The 19,703-nt window shown below is 35.0% G+C and overlaps 1 protein-coding gene across 2 annotated transcripts in view; it reads right to left on the bottom strand.

Moving 5' to 3' along the window:
* The window catches only part of LOC106688480 (tetratricopeptide repeat protein 5), an 86,110-nt gene that overhangs the window by 21,720 nt on the left and 44,687 nt on the right, over positions 1–19,703 (bottom strand). For both annotated transcript variants that reach the window (XM_067047764.1, XM_067047765.1), the window contains exon 5: positions 14,811–14,864. In XM_067047764.1, the coding sequence (XP_066903865.1) occupies positions 14,811–14,864 (54 nt within the window). The remainder of the gene's footprint in view (positions 1–14,810; positions 14,865–19,703) is intronic.

Genomic DNA, 19,703 nt, shown 5'->3' with positions numbered 1-19,703 from the left:
AATAATGTTTAGTTTTATAAGCAAAAAACTGAAACAAAAAAATTTAAAATTGTGTAGTTTGTTACAATTCGCGTTGTGAAACTGGTGGCGGGTGAGGTGGCAACCCTGAAATTCATATTCAACACCCTGAAAAACATAGAATTATAGAGAAAAATATATTTCTGATTTTTTCTTCGGAAATCCCTTTGTTGACAGGACTAAATTGGAAAAATTACTAACTATACCTTCAAATAAATCTCTCCACATTTTAACCACATAACATTGACATTAACATTAGCCACATAATCTCTTCTGCACCACATTTTCATTCTTCACAAACAACTAGGCAAAAAAAAAATCCCTAAATTTACTTTAAATTAAAATTATTTCCCCAATCAGAACATACTGAAGTAAATTGTGAATAATTCCTTTTAAATCTACATATTTAAGACATTTTTCAAATTAAAAAATAAAAGTTAATAATATTCTTAGTTTAGAACCCAACTTCACTCCTTCCAATTCTAAACAAATGAAATTTGTCTTTCTACTTATCTTAATAGACCTAGAAATGCATCCGAAAGGCAATAACTTAATTGTAAATGGTGAGGAGAGTTAGATTTTTTATTTAACGAACCTATTACAAAATGAATTAGAATGAGAAATAAAGATAATCTATTTAAAAATGCAATCCAATCTTTTGAGAAGGAATGTAATATAAATCTTATGAAAAAACAAAAATTTATTCCAATTTATAATTGGTATATGGTAGTTTATAAAAAAAAAAGTACCAAAATAAAAAATAAGTGCCCATTATATAAAAGATTCTAATAGCAAACTAAAGGCTATACAATTTAACTTTATAAACAATTTTGTGTATATCAGGACTTAAACTCAAGTCGAATTCAACTTAAGTCAGTTTCTAAGGAATCCCGCCTGACATATGAGGACCATCTTTCTATTATACAAACAAAGGGAACAAGACTGTTTCCAAGGACCATGAGGAGGAGTGAAATGAAAAATTACTGTACAAGGTAAAATTTAATTAGAGTTTAGTTTATTTAATAATATATCACATTAATTTGATGTGAAAATTACGAATTTTCCTTGTTTACAGTTTTATATATTTGTATACTATAACAGTTTCACTGTTATGGGGTTTTCTCCCATCTTAACTATAACACTGTCCAAAACCACTCCCATTTTGCCAAAAATAAACCCACAAAGATTATATTGTCATTTTAACTGATGACATAAAATAATATTGTTAGAAGTGTCCATCTTTTAACAGTTTCTCAAGTAACTCTGACCTTAAAGGAATTTAGTATTTATAGCAATATTAGATTCATTTTATATTTAAATAAATTCACTAAAAAGGAAAGAAGACGTGTGTCCACAAATCACAATAAGATCCTCTTGTCCTAAGGGATTTAACACCACATCTTCAATCCAAAAATATTAAGATGATAAATTAGTTCAAATTCTTCAGGTCCTAGAATGACTACAAAGTATTTTCTAGAAGCCTTAACAGGTTTAAGATTTTTGAATTGAGAAGATTTAATCCAAACCTTAAGGTCAGAGTAATATTACAAATTGTTAAAATAAGGAAACTATTAACATTATTATAATATAACATCATAGGTCAAAATAACGATATAAACTTAATGGATGAATTTCAGACAAAACAGGATATGTTATAGACAGTGTTATTTTGAAGACAGGACAAAAACACTGAAATATTGATGCTGAGCATAAAACGATAAGAAGTAGCTATAATTGAAACAACCAAGTAACTATAAACTTAGTATAGTAAAAACTTTACCATTCTATTACTATATGTGATAATTTTAATGTAAAGGTGAAATTTTATTAGAGTTAAATTTAATAATATTTTACAATTATGTATGATTATTTAATGTAAAGGTGAAATTCAATTAGTGTCAGCTATGAAAAACTCTGAAATGTTTCAATAAAAATAATAGCAAAATCAAATGTACAGTGAAACAATTACCTGTTTGAAGTGCTGGAAAAAATAAAAATTGGTAATCTCATTGTTGAAACAAATTTCCAACCTCAAAAATGAATCTAATCAACACTAAAATGTGAAATGCAAGTGTAAAAATAAAAAAAATAAACTATAGAATGAGAAACAAGAGATGAACTCTGACTCTAAATACAACACTTCCTTTGGCAGAAAGAATCACTTTGGCTATCTTAGCACTTAAAGCAATTTCATTACAGAAGCCTGAAACTCAGAACACATCTTGGATTTTAAAACAGTGTAACATCTTGCCCACATGCAAAAATATAACACCACATCTGTTGAGTATAAAGAATGGTTATTGCATCTTCATGAAAATATTCCAGAAGATATTTTTTATAGACACTGATGGTTCCAAATCAGAAAGCTCAACCGCCTCGTCTTTTGTTACCCGTGATTCAACACACAAATTTAAATTATTTTAAAAATAATTTCAGATTCATTGAGCTATCTAAAAACTTTGAGAAACATGTACCCAGAACATCCTCTCATCATAAGAATCCAATATTTCCTCTTAAAACTATCAGATCAAGATAAGTTCATAAGGGTCCCAAGCCATATTGGCAATGAGCAAGCAGACAAAGCTGCCAGGTCCTACCTCCTCATTGCTGATAGGATTATCTGCATCCTCTTCTCCTTCCTATTCACACTCTCCCAGGTCTGTATCAACAAACCTTTTTCTACAACCAGGAAATCCCACTGTAAACAATAACACTTCAGAGCCAGGCTTTTACCTCCAATGAATTTCCTAGCTAGGAGGAATCTTTTCTTGAACATCAGAATCAGTCCAATATCCTCATCTTTGAGTTGGTGTCCTCTAATTTCCGAAGAGCTCCAGTTGTCCACAGGATGGATGACAGTCTTCATGCATTGCACCCATTCAAAGGTATAGTTATAGGAAATAATGAAATTAAACCAAAAAACTACAGCAGGATTTTCTTTATTAAAAGAACTGAAATAGATGACGATGGAAATTTTTTTTTATTTCAAAAGGGTCCCAACATTTCTTCAGTGAAGTCAAGAAATGTAAAATCATAAGCAATGGAATACTTTTAATAGAAATATTATATGATAAACTTTTATAATGTGAAAATAAAACAATATCCCGATTAAAGTTGAGCCACACAGTAAGCTAAACCAAAGTAAAAGCATTGTTTGGTGTCACGACCTCAGTTTTTTTTCTATCGAAGAAACAAAAGAGGAATTCAAATTACAGAACATTATTGATGTAAAAAGAATGGCCTTTAATAGAAATAAAAAAAAAAAAAAGTCATAATTATCTGTTTACCTTCAACATCCCTACTTTGCCCAATGAAATCAAAATATAATTTCACAGTGCTCATATTAGAATATTAGTAATCCAATGTGCTCCATGATATGTTGTAGGTTCAGCCATACTAAACTTAAATGTAAAAAAGATATGGAGATATTGTGGAAAAATCAAACATGAAGGTACATAACAGTCCCTTAAAATCTATCAATTGCCATGATTACATACTCTTTTTCAAAAAGCTGCAAATTTTTCTTAAAGAAAAAGAAATTAGAGGTATTCAAAATATGGAAAAAATTGACTTATGCGGCTGCTAAGAAAAAAGTATGAATCATTACATCCATTATCTATACAAATTACAATATCTAATATTGTGAAAAAACAAAAAAGTGGCTGAGTATCGTCTCATTGTCCTCTTCTTCATGATTTTCATGTTTTCCATGCTAGTTGTACCTTCTGTGGTGAATTCCTTCACTGCATCCCAATGCTGGTCTGAACGTAGCATATGGCTCACTACATTTTCTGGTGAGATGCTTCCTCCACTCACTCTCACCAATTCGCTTCTTTCTTCCGCAAAGCAAATGCAAGTGAAAAATAAGTGCTCTACTGTTTACTTGATAGTCTAACATGCAGGGCATTCTGCGGTGTTGTCCAATTTAAATCAGTACTGGTAAGATCTAAAGCATCCATGTCCAGTCAACAGTTGGGTTACATAAAAATCGACCTCACCATACCAGCGACCATACCACAAGCCAACATCGGGTATCAACCTGCAAATCTGCCTACTGGAATCTACAGCCTCCCAACGCTGTTACCACTGATCGATGCTAATTTCCTGCTTTTCTTCTCTTGAAACATGAGAGCGTTGTCCATAGTGCCTAATTCTTTCTTCAACCAGGAGTTCCACATGTAGCATTCTGGCTATCACGGAAACAACCTCATAGGAAACAGCCCAATAAACACTTACCGTCCTTAAGGAAACTCTGCGATAAACAGAAACCATCTGTTTTCTGTATGATTAGATAACCATCGCATCTTTCCAAATTGGAGTTGCATATAACATAATTGAGGAGACAACAGTAGCATGAAACCTTCTGTGACTCTGTCTAGGACCTTCAACCTTTGGTATAAGGCATGACATTAAGGATGCTACCTTAGCATATTTGGCACTGATATACTCCATGTGAACATTAAAGTGGAGACATGCATCAATCATGACTCTTAGGTATGCTTCCTGCTGGTGACTAGGAGAACCACAGTCTTGTGATCTGCAAGTTGTAGGTCTACCAAAGACAGCCAACCTCAAAGCGTAGCAACAGCCTGGTTGGCGATGAGGGTAACTTCTTCCAAGAACTTCGCCACCACTACCGCAGCAACATCATCTGCAAATTCCACAACAGTGGCTCCCTCCGGCATTGTCAAACTGAAAACTGAAACTGACGTTCTACAGGAGAGGCCCTAATACAGAGCCCTGTGGGACACCACCAGTCACCTTTTGTCTCCTTCTGCCAATATCTGAAAGATAAAACAGAACTCTCTAAAGTAGTCTGTAAAAACTCATATAAGATAGACTGGCATCGCCATTGTCTATAAGGCATCTAATTTACAGGTCCATCTTGCACTGTTTAAAGCATTCTTGACATCTAGAGTGATGATTGCTGCATAACACTTAGCACCTCACATCCATCTTGCTCCTGCAATTGCTGTACGGGCTGTCTCAATTACTAATTCAATAGCATATACCGAGGATCGCTCTTTATGAAATCCATATTGAGCTCTCGAGGGGCCATTTACACCCTCCATAAACTCTTGTAGCCTGAGGGAAAGGATTTTCTCAAATACCTTACCCATAGTATCCAATAAACAAATCGGAAGATATGTTGACGGGTCTTACAGTATTTCCTTACCCTTCGAAATAAGTATGAGGCGCTGTATCTTCCAAGGTTTTGGAATTGAGCCTTCACGTAAGCAAGAATCGAAGAGATCAATGAAAAGATCCGGCTGTTTCCTAAGAGCCACCTTCAAAGCCACATTTGGAATTCCATCCAATCCTGGTGCCTTGTCATGTTATAGGTCCGAGGCGATGTCCTCTAGCTCTTCCTGCGTGATTTGTGGAAAATCCGTTGTATATGTATTGACTATATTCAATAGTATTTGCCTGTTCAGCGAATAGTGTGCTGACAATACGGTCTACAACATTTGATCTTGTGGGGAGCTGCATCGTGCCTTTAGTTTCTTAACTGCTATTTTGTAAGGTCTAACCCATGGGTCTGCATCCACCTCATCACAGATTTCCCTCCAGCACCATCATTTGCTTTCTTTAATGGTTTGTTGGAGGTTCCTTCTAGCTCTCTTGAACTTCTTCTTGCTTGGTTGCAAAACCGGCGAAGATCGTCAATAGTATCCATCCACCAGTACACTGAGGAATGATGTTTGCCAGGCTTTGAACAGGTCATAGTTGCATCATAAGCCCCAGATATAAAAGAGGTCAGTCAGTATACATGCCTTTTACTCGGCTGACCCTTTCAATTCACATTCATCCTCTAGCAATAAAGTGAATGAAACATCATCAAAAGTTTTCGTGCTCCAGTCAATGGTTCACCGTCAACAACTCTTCTTTCTTGTAGGCGTATCCTGTAATGAATATGATCACTGTGTGTATAAAACCCACAAACCTTTCAAGAAGTGCATTGCAGGTGAACACTGACAAATGTCAAATCAATGATCTTCCTGCTCAAGTGAACATTGGGTTTGTTTTGGTGTTCATAAGGATCATATCACTTATTTGTGCATTAGCTTCCAGAAGAACATTACCACGTCGATTTGTTAACCTACTTCCCCATTCTGTTGAAATCACCAGCTATGATAGCTTATGGCAACTAGCCTCAAAAACAATGTGATCCAACCAATTCGCAAAGTCTTCGATTGTGATGCTGGAATAGGCATAACAGCTAAACATGTACATATCGTTGATCTTCACCCATACAAAGCCGGAGTGTGATGTAGTATTCACTTCCTGAATAGCTTAGAAATCACAAACCCAAATAGCAGCTTTACCACTGACATCGGATACCCACGAGCTGCCATCCGGATTTTTGTATTGTTCCCAGAGAATAGCGATGTTGATGTGCTGTTCCAGTACAGTTTGGTAAAGGAAATCCTGAGCAGCTTCACAATCGTTCAAATTCAGCTGGAATATCCTTATCTGTGATGTTGTTGGAATTGTAGTTGATCCCCTATTAGCCTAGCTGTTGATGATGGATGCCAAGCTATAACTGAGGCTATACTCATAGCTACAGAGGTTTCAACTCCACAAAGCAAGGGCTGCCTCAAAAAATCTCCTGTTCCCTGGTACAACAGTAATTATAAGAAAGCTATACAACTTTGGAGAAAGGCTTTCAACAAATTTTTAAAAAATATGAATATGGAGAATCTAATAAAATATAAAAAACAAAATGCAATAAGCAGAAGAATTATAAATGATAGAAAAAAGAAATCGTGGAAATCATATATCGAGTCTATTAACTCTTCTACCCCATGTAAAGTCATATTGAAAATATATCCTAGCAAGTAAAGGAAAATTGTGCGATGATCCAAATTTAATAGGTACTATATTTGCTGAAAATCACTCTGAAGTATATAATGATGCCTCTCCTTTCAACACTTTTCAAAATTTGGGCTTCTCCATTACTAAAGCATACCAAGACCACAACATTCCATTTTCTATTTGGGAGCTGTAATCAACACTGCAAGGTGTTAAGGGACCTTCACCTGGTCCTGACAATATATACTATGCCGTGTTACAACACCAACTGAAAGCCAAATTGACCTGGCTCTTCGAATTTTTTAATTATATCTGGACCAGTGGCAATGTCTGTAGGAACTGGAATTAATCTATAGTGGTTCCGAATTTGGAAAAAAGACAAAATAAATGTCATCTATCCACTGAAATCCAGCTACCGACCAATTTTTCTAATCAGTTGCATAGTAATACAATAGAGCAAATGGTGAGCAAGAGGTGCACATGAATCTTAGAAAAGTAACTAATCCAAAACTTTCAATGTGGATTTCACAAAGGGAGATCAACTGTGGATCACATGGTTCAAATGGAAACTGAATTACAGTATCCCTTTGTACAAAAGGAGTTAGCAATTGCTGTTTATTTTGATATGCACAAAGCCTTTGATAAAACGAATAAATTCACTATTATGAACAAACTATATTCACTTGAGGTAATTTTCCTAAATTTATTCAATAATTTCTATAATGTCGCTCTTTTTGAATCCAAATCGGAAAATCATTTTCAAGGCAATGTGAGCAGATGAGTGGAGTGTCGCAAGGGTGTGCATTAAGTACAACTCTGTTCGCCTTAGCTATCAATGATCTAGGATTAAATCTACCACGTGGAATTAAATTAATGCTCTTCGTTGACAATTTCACAATAATGTACAGAGCAAAAGACATCCTAGTGCACGAGCCTGTGAAAAAAAAGAAGTTATTTCACCCCAATTTTCGAATTAATTAATGTAAACTATCAACATAACAAATAAAAAATAAAATAATAACAAAAAATAAAAAAAATGCAGTTATTTCATACCTCTTGGTTTTTAACCCATTTTAAACTAGGGTTAATACTGACACAAAAAAAACCTGTCTGCCAAGCTTCTTCTGAGCTGCGCGTTCCAAAATTCAACTTTTGAAACTCGAAATTAGAATTATTTTAGGTTAGTTATTTATATTTTCTTTTTTTATTTATAAAATTTTTTACCAATCTGAAATTTGTAGAAAAACCTCAAGTTTCATCCAATAAGGTGGTTTGTATGTGGTCGTTTGATTGATAAATTCAATTATTGTTGGTTTAGCACTTATATATGAAAGTTACTTTAGTAACAAACACCATTAGTAGAAAAAATATAATAATAAGAAGTAGATAATAATTAAATTTTATTGAATGATTTAATAATGTAAATAAAGAATAGTTTAATAAGTAAAAAGTTTTTTAAATATCAATATTTACCAACAAATACTTTTTAAACGTTTTTCATATAAATAACTTGTGGTTAGGAATCAAATTGAAGCTAGTTAAATAAACTACACAAAAGGTTATTAGTTTTTTTGTACGAGTAATAGTTTTCATGATATTTGCAAAATATAATCAAAAAATGTCTGTTAGGAATCAAATTAAAGCTTGTTAAACATACTAAACAGAAAGTTAGAATTAATTTTTTCATAAGAATAGTAGTTTTTAAGATATTTGCAAAATATATTCACAAAATGTCAATTTCTCGTTTTTCTTTTAGTTTGATAAACGAGAAATCAACATTTTGCTTATGGCAGCTATATTTCAGAAACTATTAGATATTCCATATGTAGATGAAAGAGATGTACAAATATCAATGAATTAAAACCTAAATTTTTTTTTTATCAGCCATAAGATTATAAAGAAATTACAAGACAGCCGTTTATGAAAATGAATGGTATGAAAGCATCTTCAACCCTCCCTTGCAAGTGGGTTCCTTTAGAAAAAATAAAATGATATATATTCATCCCAGCAACATTGAGTAATCTTCACCACTCTTAATCCCCTTTCTTTGCAAGCAGAAATTTTTGGATAGAAATTTTGAAATAAGAAAAAGGCCTTCACAAACCTATGTGGTATCATGGGAAATGTATTTCTTGGATTTCACTTGGATATTTTAGCTAATGCTAAAGAGAAATAATGTAAGGATGTTGGAAAGGACGATGAGCAGAAGTCTTCAAATAAAGAGTCTGATAAGTCTAAAGAGGTTATCTAAAAAATACCTGCATCAGCTTAATTTTAGGTTAAACAAGAAGAATAAAAGAAGTTAGCAACATTTTGTACATATTTACCAACCACTACTTTTTAAACTTTAGATTTTTGTATTATAATATTAACAATCGCTATTATCAATAAAATAAATTTAACTAAGAAATATATCTTATTCTTTTTTCCATCTCCTTCTTTTCATGCCCAAATGAGTAATAATGAATTTCATTATCATTCATCTTGCCGGATATAACACAAAGTTTTAAAGTAGAATTTTTTTTTCATCAGCACAAGCTTGGTAGACAGGTTACTTTAGTGTTAGTAATAACTCGAGTAAACTAATTTCAGATGGATAAAAAATTCAATAAATAAAAAAGAAGACAAGTTAGAAGCTAGGCAGACAGGTTTCTTTTGTGTCAGTACTAACCTTAGTTTCATGAGTCAAAAACCAAGAGGTATGATATAACTGCATTTTTTGAGTTCACAATGCGTCTGCACAACACGTGGCACAGCAGAAGCTTAGCAGACAAGTTAATTTTATGTCAGTACTAAGCCAAGTTTCATATGAGTCAAAAACAAAGAGGTTTGAAATAATTCAATTTTTATAGTTTTTAAAGTTGAATTTGGGAACGCGTCTGCACAACACGCGGCACAGCAGAAGCTTAGCAGACAAGTTAATTTTATGCCAGAACTAACCCTGGTTTCATATGAGTCAAAAATTAAGATGTATGAAATAACTGCATTTTTTGAGTTCCTAAAGTTGAATTTTGGAATGCGTCTGCACAACACGCAGCACAGCAAAAGCTTGGAAGACAGGTTTATTTTGTGTCAGTACTAACCCTAATTTTATATGAATCAAAAACCAAGAGGTATGAAATAACTGCATTTTTTGAGTTCCCAAAGTTGAATTTTAGAACGTGTCTGCACAACAGGCAGTACAGCACAAGCTCGGCAGACAGGTTTATGTTGTGTCAGTGCTAACCCTAATTGTATATGAGTCAAAACCAAGAGTTATGAAAAAACGGCATTTTTGAGTTTTTAAAGTTGAATTTTGGAACGTGTTCTGCAGACGCATTCCAAAATTCAACTTGCAGCACAGCACTATCTTGGCAGACAGGTTTCTTTTGTGTTAGTACTGACTGAAATGATAACTACCTTTTCAACTGGCGAGTAATTGTGGCATCGCAGTGCCATTGTGATTGCATTAATCTCTGCAGTATATACACTGCAATGCTAATGTAATTTCTGTTTGTGAGTTGTAGTTGGAGTTACAAAGGTGGATGCTGTGGATATGTTTGATTTAGATCCATAAGTAAATATTAACAAGTGATTGGGGTAGGGACCAGATAATTTTATGATATTTTTCTTTATAATCTTCTGGTGGTATGGCTCTCGGCTCCACTCGTGCAAATATTCTAGCTAAGCTTGACTCTGTACATCACATAACAATACCTCTCCCTACAAGAGCCTTCAGGACAAGTCCAACTGTTAATCTGTATGTCAAATCAGTGCAACCACTACCACTGTTGTTCAGAAGCCAAAAGCTGGCCGCTAACTACGAGGGTAAGTCAATATTTATCTGCAATTTAGTTACATTTTTGTTTATTGTGGCAGCATTGTCGTTTTGCGTTGATGGCACATGCTTTGTTTATTTGTTGTAATGTCTATGCAAGTTTCAAGCTGCTAGGTTAATTTCATTATTACTGTAGTGCTGTAATCCATCATTAGGAGTCAGAGAGTAAATGGCAGAGTATGAAATGGAAACATACAAATTCACCGTGCAAGAAAAAGTTTAAGACCCAACCGACCGCAGGAATACTGATGCTTACAGTTTTTTAAGACTCATAAGGTCCAGTACTGGAACATTATGAGGAAAGGGGCACAACAACAAACAGTGCACGTTACAATGAGATGCTTACTGCCAAGCTAAAGCCTGCAATTTGAAACAAACGCCAAGGATTGCTGTCAAAAGGTGTTGTGTTGTTGCACGACAATCCCCCGTCCGCATACTGCTGCCCACACTACTGAAACGCTCCAGAAACTCAATTTTGAAGTACTGGCTCATCCTCCACATAATCCCAATCTGGTCCCTTCTGACTATCACTAGTTTGGTCCACTCAAAGAGGCATTAAGGGGCGCCCTGGCTCGAAGCTCAACTGAAAACTTTTTTTTATGAGTGTATCATGAAGCTTGTACAATGATGGACCAAGTGCGTTGAAAAGAAAGAGGACTATGTCGAAAAATGATGTAATTGTAAGTTTCCTATTTGATTACAATAACATTTTATAACTATATTGCGGATAATAATTGACTTACTCTCGTATATAACAAAGTTATACCCACAAAACATACACCCGCCCATAAATAGATTTTTATACAAGGATTCAACAAAAAAGGAATCCTACCTTGCCACTGTCAGAGAGAATGGTTTTCGCAATAGAAAAACTAAAGCAAATCAAACTAACTGAAATAGAAAATTAAGTGCTCCTTTGGACCTAAAAAAAACCCAAATCAAACCTTCAACTGTCAAAAATGTAGAGAACACACCACCAGAAGATTATAAAGAAAAATACCATAAAATTATCCAGTCCCTACCCCAATCACTTGTTAATACTTACTGATGGATCTAAATCAAACACCACCTTTGTAACTCCAACTACAACTCAGAAACAGAAATTACATCAGCTTTGTAGTGTATATACTGCAGAGATTAATGCAATCACAATGGCACTGCGATGCCACAATAACTCACCAGTCGAAAAGATAGTTACCATTTCAGACTCACTTAGTGTCCTCAAAGCCTTGAATAACATGTATCCAGACCATTCTGAACTTCATTGGAGTTTAGGGATTTTAATAATTTTGAGTGATGTTGGCAAACTGACACAATTTATCTGGTCACTTGGTCATGTAGGCATTAAAAGCAATGAAATGGTTGATAGGGCAGCTAAGGAAATGCTTACTCTTCCAGGATGCGTTAAAGCTTCTTTGACAGCATCAAAACTCACACAACCACTTAAACCTTATTCCAATAATGGCAGATCTTGTGAGACAACAACCTGCTAAATAAATTGAAGGCTAAAAAGAGATAAGTTAAACCTTGAAGCAGCTCCAGTCGCAGCAATCACAGACAAGAAGTTGTATTGACGCAGCTGAGAATAAGGCACACAAGGCTCATACACCTCCACTTAATTACTAAAGAAGATCCACCCAGAGGCCTAAAGTGTTGTGAAAGATTGACAATTACCCATATCTTCGAAGATTGTGTTTTTACATCAGAAGATTGGTTATTTGATTATATATCCAAATTTTTCAGCAGCTCTTGGAAATGACAAAAAATATCTAAATAAGGTTATATCATTTTTAACAAAACAAGGGTTTCCTGTAATTACTTAATGTATATTATTTATCTTACTTTGGTTTTTCTTATTTCATCAACTTTTTTTTAAATTATTTTATTTTTATTATTATTATTCACCTTTTTACTTTTTATACTTGAAAACTAAATATATAAATGCATTTATGCATGAACAAAATACAACCATTGATGATCGGCAGGTTTTACGCCTTATTTTCGAAACAACCAACCAAACCACTGGTGGGACATCACAGTTGTTGAAAGATTGGTGAAAAAAATCAAACAACTTTTGAAAAATAATTTACACTAAAATTGTGATGTTTATCATAAATATATAAAATAAATAAATGTAAATATTTAAAATTAATCCAATTTTTTTTTTTATTTCATACATATCCAACTCACTCTTCTATAACCGAAAAATTCTAATAACTGGATCAGCCCTGCCTATATTATTCCAGATAGGGGAGAGTCAACTGTAATTAGTACCATACAAAGTTTAACTTAAGATCTATTATAGGGAATGCTTATGATTTGTTCTTGTTAGATTCCACTGCAGAAGCTACTCAATTAAATATAACATTATAAGATGTTAATTGTTTACTGTAAATTTAATATGAATATAAGATGGTCAGGGGGGTGCAGTCAGTAATGATACACAAATAGGTGAAACTAATTTGTATATCATTACTGACAGCACCCCGACTATCTTCTCCTCATAAATATAACATTAGTGGATGCTGATGACAGATCCCAAAATAAACTAGGATAAAACAAAATACAGTCAGTGAAGATTTCAGAAACATAGCTATATAGAGGAATATGTTAGAACAAAGAGAAATTTTAAGTATTTATGGTCTTTTATGCCTAAAAGTAATAAAATTCAAGGATTTTCTTGCAACATCAGAGGCAGAAAATCCTTGTCATTAAATGATTTCATTCATCAGTGGCAAAACAGATGCAGGTAGCAGTCCTTCGCCTGCTCAATAGCCTTTGCCCACTCATCTCTGTTGGTTGAGCACCTGATACTCAACTATTCCTAAGATCTTCTTTTACCTCATTCATCGATCTTGCCTTCGGTCTTTCCATAAATCTAATTCCTTCTGGCTTCCCATTATCAAGCCTGCTTGCTGTCCTTGTTTTATCCATCATCAGGACATGTCCCGACCATTTCATAAGCTGCACTTGTGCAAAATGGGAAATGGCTAAACCGCCGTACAATAATTAGATCTTCTTGTTTGTTCTTATGCAGAGAGCTCCTTCCTCCTATTTATGCCCTACTATTCGTCTAAGGACTTTCCTTTCAAAATGATCTATGAGTTCTGCAGATGCCTTAGTAAGTGCCCATGTATCACACACATACATAGCAACAGGTCAAATAATTGTCTTGTATAGTCTAAACTTGGATGCACAGCTCAATTTCAGAAGGCCCGCAAGAGAAAATTAAGCTCTATCGGCAGCTATTATTCTAGCCACTATTTCTTCATCTTCTTTATGGATCATTAATTTTAGACTCAAGGTAGACAAAGTTGGATACTGTTTTAAGGGATTGATTTCAAACGACATAGTGCTGTAGCGGATTTATGGGTTTCTTCTTCCTTAAAATAAGAACTTTAGTTTTGTCTTCGTTAACACAGATCCCCATTTTTCATGCCTCATCTTCCAACCTACAGAATGTATCCTTCATTGCTTGAAGTGATCGTCTTGCAATCACTTCATCATTTGCATATGCAAGCCGTTGAGTCATCCTATGAAATATTTTTCCTCTATTATCTAGTCCTGCCCTTCTCACGATTGTCTCTAGAACAATATTAAAAAAAAATGGGGCTAATGGGTCACCCTGCCTAAGGTCTGAACCAACTGCAAAGGTTGAGTCGCCAAATTTCCTCTTCACCTTAACTCTACGTATGGTAGTAAATGAAATCAAAAGTAATTAGTAAAAGCAATAGACATTTTCCAAAGCAAATTTTTGAAAAATGTTACATGTTAACAAATAACGTTAATAGCAAAGTTACCTCTGGTGTAAACCCACCTAAAAGGAACACTTCAAGGTTTTAAAAAAAAATAAAGTACTGCATAAAATATATGGTCAAACTAAAGATTTATAAGAGAATTCCGATGACTAAACAATATAAATGAATTTATTTGCACCTGGAAAATTTAATCAAAGTAAGAGAATTACTGTGACTGATATAAAGTTTGTAAAGTTGCTCTGGTGCATAACAATGAAAAATCTCTTGGTTTGTGTGAATTTCATTGTTTGCTTATCTTTCTCGAAGTTGCATCCAAGATCAATTATTAAACATATATTTTAAATTACACCACCTTAGGTCATCCATATTTTATGCAATACCTACAAATATAAATTAATACTTACAATTCCTTTATTGTAAAATATCTCAAAATTATCAATGACCTCTAAATTCTTTTCCTGAAAAAGAACAAATAAAAAAATTGAAAATCATACAAACAAAACAATATCATTAAATATAAAATTGAGTACTGGTGAAAACAGAACATTTATAATAAACAACACATAGAGCACACAGATAGCATTTTATATAGACTATAAACAGTAGATAAGCCACCTCAATTAAATGGATATTGATCGCATAAAATAATAATAATAATAATATCATATTCTGAGAAAAAACTGCAAGCAGAGATCGAGTCCCTAAAAGGAAATCCATTATCACAAGCCTAGGACTGAACTTTAAGATAAGAGGGCCTCTGCCTGACTTGAGTAAACAAAGCGTTTGGACGTGTCCATATGCTATAGTGCTGGATCTAATAATTCCCATCAACAAATCCATGACCCCAGCGAACTAAGGACTGTGGCATTGGCCACTATAGCCGAGCGATTCCCTGAGCCAGAATGGATCCATATATATATACCGATGGGTCAGCTACAAGGGCAAATAAAAATGTGGGTGCAGGTGTCAAAAGCAGCCTATTTCAACTGTCAGCACCAGCTGGAGCAAACACAACCAATTTTGATGGAGAGGTAGCTGCTATTACTTTGGCTTTAGAAAAGCTTACTCATACCAGCGAAAAGAAGATAGTTCTGCTGTTGGGTTCCAGGGCAGCACTGCAGGCAATAGCGTCTGGACATACCTTGGCTAATGCTGGAATTCTCATAAGCTGGAAAACTATAGAAAGTAAAAGAGAAATACTTAAAGTATTGGTAATGCAATGAATTTCAGCATATACATGGGAATGAGGAGACAGATGGACTTACACGATTAGGGGCTAGCCAACCACAGCTGCTTTTTCTAATCATTATGGATATGGCGAAAGAAATGGCCCGAAGCGCTATCACTGAAAGAGCAGAGGAAAGGAGTAGAGGAGAATGAGGGGGCAAGAACTGGACAGCATTGCTACACCCTAAGAGGTGCCCTCCATTGATTTTACCAAGAGCGGTGACAATGGCATACTTCAGGTTGACCACTGGACATGACTTTTGCGATGCCCAGTTTGAAAGATGCGTCAGTACAACACTCAAGGCCAACTTGAAGGCAGTGATGTTGTTTGATGTTGCCCAAATGACCAAGTCATCCTCATATAATAATGCACGGACTCCTGAAATCAAGGACACTGCAGAAATCACATAATCAATCATTATATTGAAGAGTGTCGGGCTTAACACTGATTCCTGTGGTACACCATTTTGGGTTTGTTGAATAGATGAGGTTTCATCCTGGTAACGCACTCTGATGAATCTTTGTGCAAGAAATGAGTGAGGCAAATAGTTGACCTCGCAGTCCCATGTTAAATAGTTTCTGGACCAGTAACTTCCGATTAAACCAATCAAAAGATGGCCAAAAATCTACAAATACAGCCAGAGTACTCTGCTTGTGATGGAAACCATCCTTAATTTGCCGAGTTAAACATAACACTTGCTCCATAGTGATCCAGTTCTTTCGAAGCCCTGCAGTTTTAGTAGGTACTGTTGGAGGCACCCCAGCACCAACCTCTCATGTATCTTTGAAAAGACACTCGTAAATGCAATTGGCCAGTAACTTGATGGGTCATCTGCAGGTTTGCTTTTTTTTAAGAATAGGTACAATTTCAGCCTTTCTCTAGTTTTCAGGAGTGCTTTTGCCACATCAGGTTGAGAAAGGTTGTTATTCTATGGTTGGCAGTGGGACCCAGGCTTATCAGGGATTCTGGCAGAAGTTCATCCGGACCAGCGCTTTTTCCCTTGTTTGTGTAATAGAGGGCAAAATCTATCTCACTCCAGGAAAAGTTATTATTGAGCAGATTGTGCTCTCCCTCAAGTGAACAAATTGTGATCCCAGTTGTTTTCGGTTCCTTAGTTTTTGTCTTCGGTATAAAGTTGTTTGCTGCTGTGAAGTATTTTCATAGGAAACGTGCAGTATTCCGATTAGAAGTTAAACTAGTTTCACTTTTCTTCTTCAAACAGTCTCTTTGCTAACGTCAACTATTGCCACTGAAGACGTTAATAATCTTGCCACCACAAACATATAGACACATTCCATTTCCAAGGAACTCTACCAGATTATCGTCAATAAAATTCTATCAAGTTTTTCCCACAGATCCTGTGTGGCTATAATCCCATCTGGTAGATGGAGCATTCCAGTCACCAAGCAACATACAGTGACGATCCCATGTGTCCTCAAGCCAGGTCAGAGAAGGGTTGTACACAAAAAAGTGACGTCAGTATGAACTTCCTTTCCAAACTTTTAGTTCAACCACTTCAAGTTTCTCAATGTTGCACATCTGCTTCCTTACTGAGAATTGCATAGTTAGGTTTGACTAGGCTGCTACCATAATCCCTGAAGAGCACTGGCGGCTTCTGGGAGGACATAGTTCTGGTAGCCATCATGTTGGAACTCCACAATGCTATCAGCTGCAGCTAATGTATAAATGTCAACATTCTTTTTAATATGCTGCTGGAGCTCGGTAAACTTTGCTTCTGTATGCCCACTAGTGTTCCAAAAAAGTACTTTCATGGTGGCAGTTGAAATTTGCACAGCTCATAGTACTGCTGTAACAATGGGCTGCCTTGGAACAACGGTGCATACATTCAGTATCCACCACACTACTATCAGCAGTATAGTGCTATAAGGACGTCCAGGGGCATGATGGGGACGAGTATACTTCAACCCCATTATAATTAATTGGTATAAGATATATACCAATTAGTTTGTTTGTTTTTTTGTAGAATAAGATCAAAAGATTATTTTTAGCATTAAATGAGTTAAAAAGGGTAAAAAATTACAAATATCTTAAGTCATCTCCTGTAAAGTAGATAAAAAAAATTATGTTTAGAAAAAACAAAGTCAGATTTGATTTTAGTGTCTTTTGAAGCCCCTAATACAAATTTTTATAAAAATAAAAATTTAAAAATTTTTGGGCATGATTTTGGAAGGATATATTTTTTCTGCCGATGTCCCTTGTTCACAAAATAAACTCCTTACTATACTATCCAAATCCAACATAACTATAGCTGCTGGAAAGCTGAATTTCTGCTTGTCGGATTTAAGTAATCCGAATTTTTCGGCTCTTTTTTGAATTTATATAAAGTCGGGGTCGGGGGTCTCATTTTCTGATTCCCCCCTAGCCGCGGACACCGGAAGACCCTGAAGACGCTGCGACTGCAATGCTACTCCAGCCTAGGCACCATGCAAGCTAGGACCTGGCCTGCCCTTACCATCACGCCAGAGTCCAGGACACGCTGGCCAGACTCTGAGGGAGAAGCAACCGTCTCTTCTCACACTAGGCGACGACACATGGTTTTCACCATATCGCCTATCGCATACCTTGACGAGGAAAGTGACTAGAAGACGTCACACATCAGATAAGCACATAATTTCCATTAGTCCTATGAGACCCCAATGCTCTGTCTGATAGTATCATACTAATTTCTTATATAATCAAGCTAATTTAGACTAACACCATCTGCCCCTCCAGGGAATTAATTATTTGGTTTTAAGAAAATATATGCATGTTAATGAGCAGAAAGTCTCACAAATTTAAACGCCCATTTTCCACACTAATTTTAATTATCACTTTAAAATACACTCGAGATACCTGAAGTATAGCACGAGCAGGTCCCGGTGTAAACACTGCTCTTTCAAGCCATGTTAATATCTTTTAGATTTTATGCCTTCAAATGGAAGAAAAAGCAGTTTTGAATAATGAAAACTTTCTTAAACATTTTTTTTTTATATCCCCGGCTCTAATTATTCCATGTAGTTTAGAAGGTCCTAAGCCCTTTTTAAGTTTCAAGTAGATTAGCGGTGTAGTATTGAAGTTACTGCAATTTTTGTGATTGAAAAATCGCTTCTCATAAAGTAGGCCGAATGAAGTCAGTTTTTAGAATCCTTAAATAAATATGCATAAAATCTATAAGATATTACATGGCTAGAAACAGCGGAAATTCAGCTTTCCAACAGGTATAATTATGTTAGATTTGGATAACATTGTAAAGAGTTATAAGTTTATTTTGTGAACTAGAGTCATTAGCAAGCAAAAAATATCCTACAAAAATCAAGACTTTGTTTTTCCTAAACTTTTTTTGTCTACTTTAAAGAAAGTGACTTAAGTTTTTACAAATGTTTATATACTTAAACTCATTTAATACGATTGTCGGATTTACATAATCCGAATTTTCCAGTGCTTTTAGATTTTATATATAGTCGGGGTCAGAGGTCTCATTTTTTTATGCCTCCTCGTACACCGGAAGACCCCAAAGAGGCCGCGACTGCAGTGCAGCCTGATATTGTCTACCATGGCATGCAAGCCAGGACCTGACTTGCACCTACTACCACGCCACAGCCCCTGGTGAATGAGACACAAAGATTTGTTCAAATATAACATAATCAATCACTTAAATTAACACACTAACACGATCTGCTCCTCCAGGGACTATTACTTGATTTAAGAAAATATATATCAATGTTGTTCTGAACACAAAATGTGTCACAATTCAACCCCTCTTGTTTCACACTAATTTTAAATAAAAATTCAACATACATTTGGGATACCTGGAGTAAGACATGAACAGGTATACATGTACGTATACATTTTGGTGCAACCCTGTGAGAATCGAACTCAGATTATAATACTTAAATTATGAGACTTAATGTAGAATAGCGACGATAATGAGTCAATTTAATTAACGTACTGTTACTATACTCATGCACACAATATAAATAAATAAAAATTTATTTATATTGAAAATGAAAAATGAAAATGAAAAAAAATAACTTTATTCTGGGACATATGTCCCCTAAGAATAATTACA

The sequence above is a fragment of the Halyomorpha halys genome, unplaced genomic scaffold (genome assembly GCF_000696795.3).
Source record: "Halyomorpha halys isolate HHAL.00 unplaced genomic scaffold, Hhal_1.1 Scaffold1139.1, whole genome shotgun sequence".
NCBI classification, from domain to species: domain Eukaryota; kingdom Metazoa; phylum Arthropoda; class Insecta; order Hemiptera; family Pentatomidae; genus Halyomorpha; species Halyomorpha halys.
Note: the sequence above shows the minus strand (reverse complement) of the source record. Positions and strands in the feature narration are given on the sequence as shown.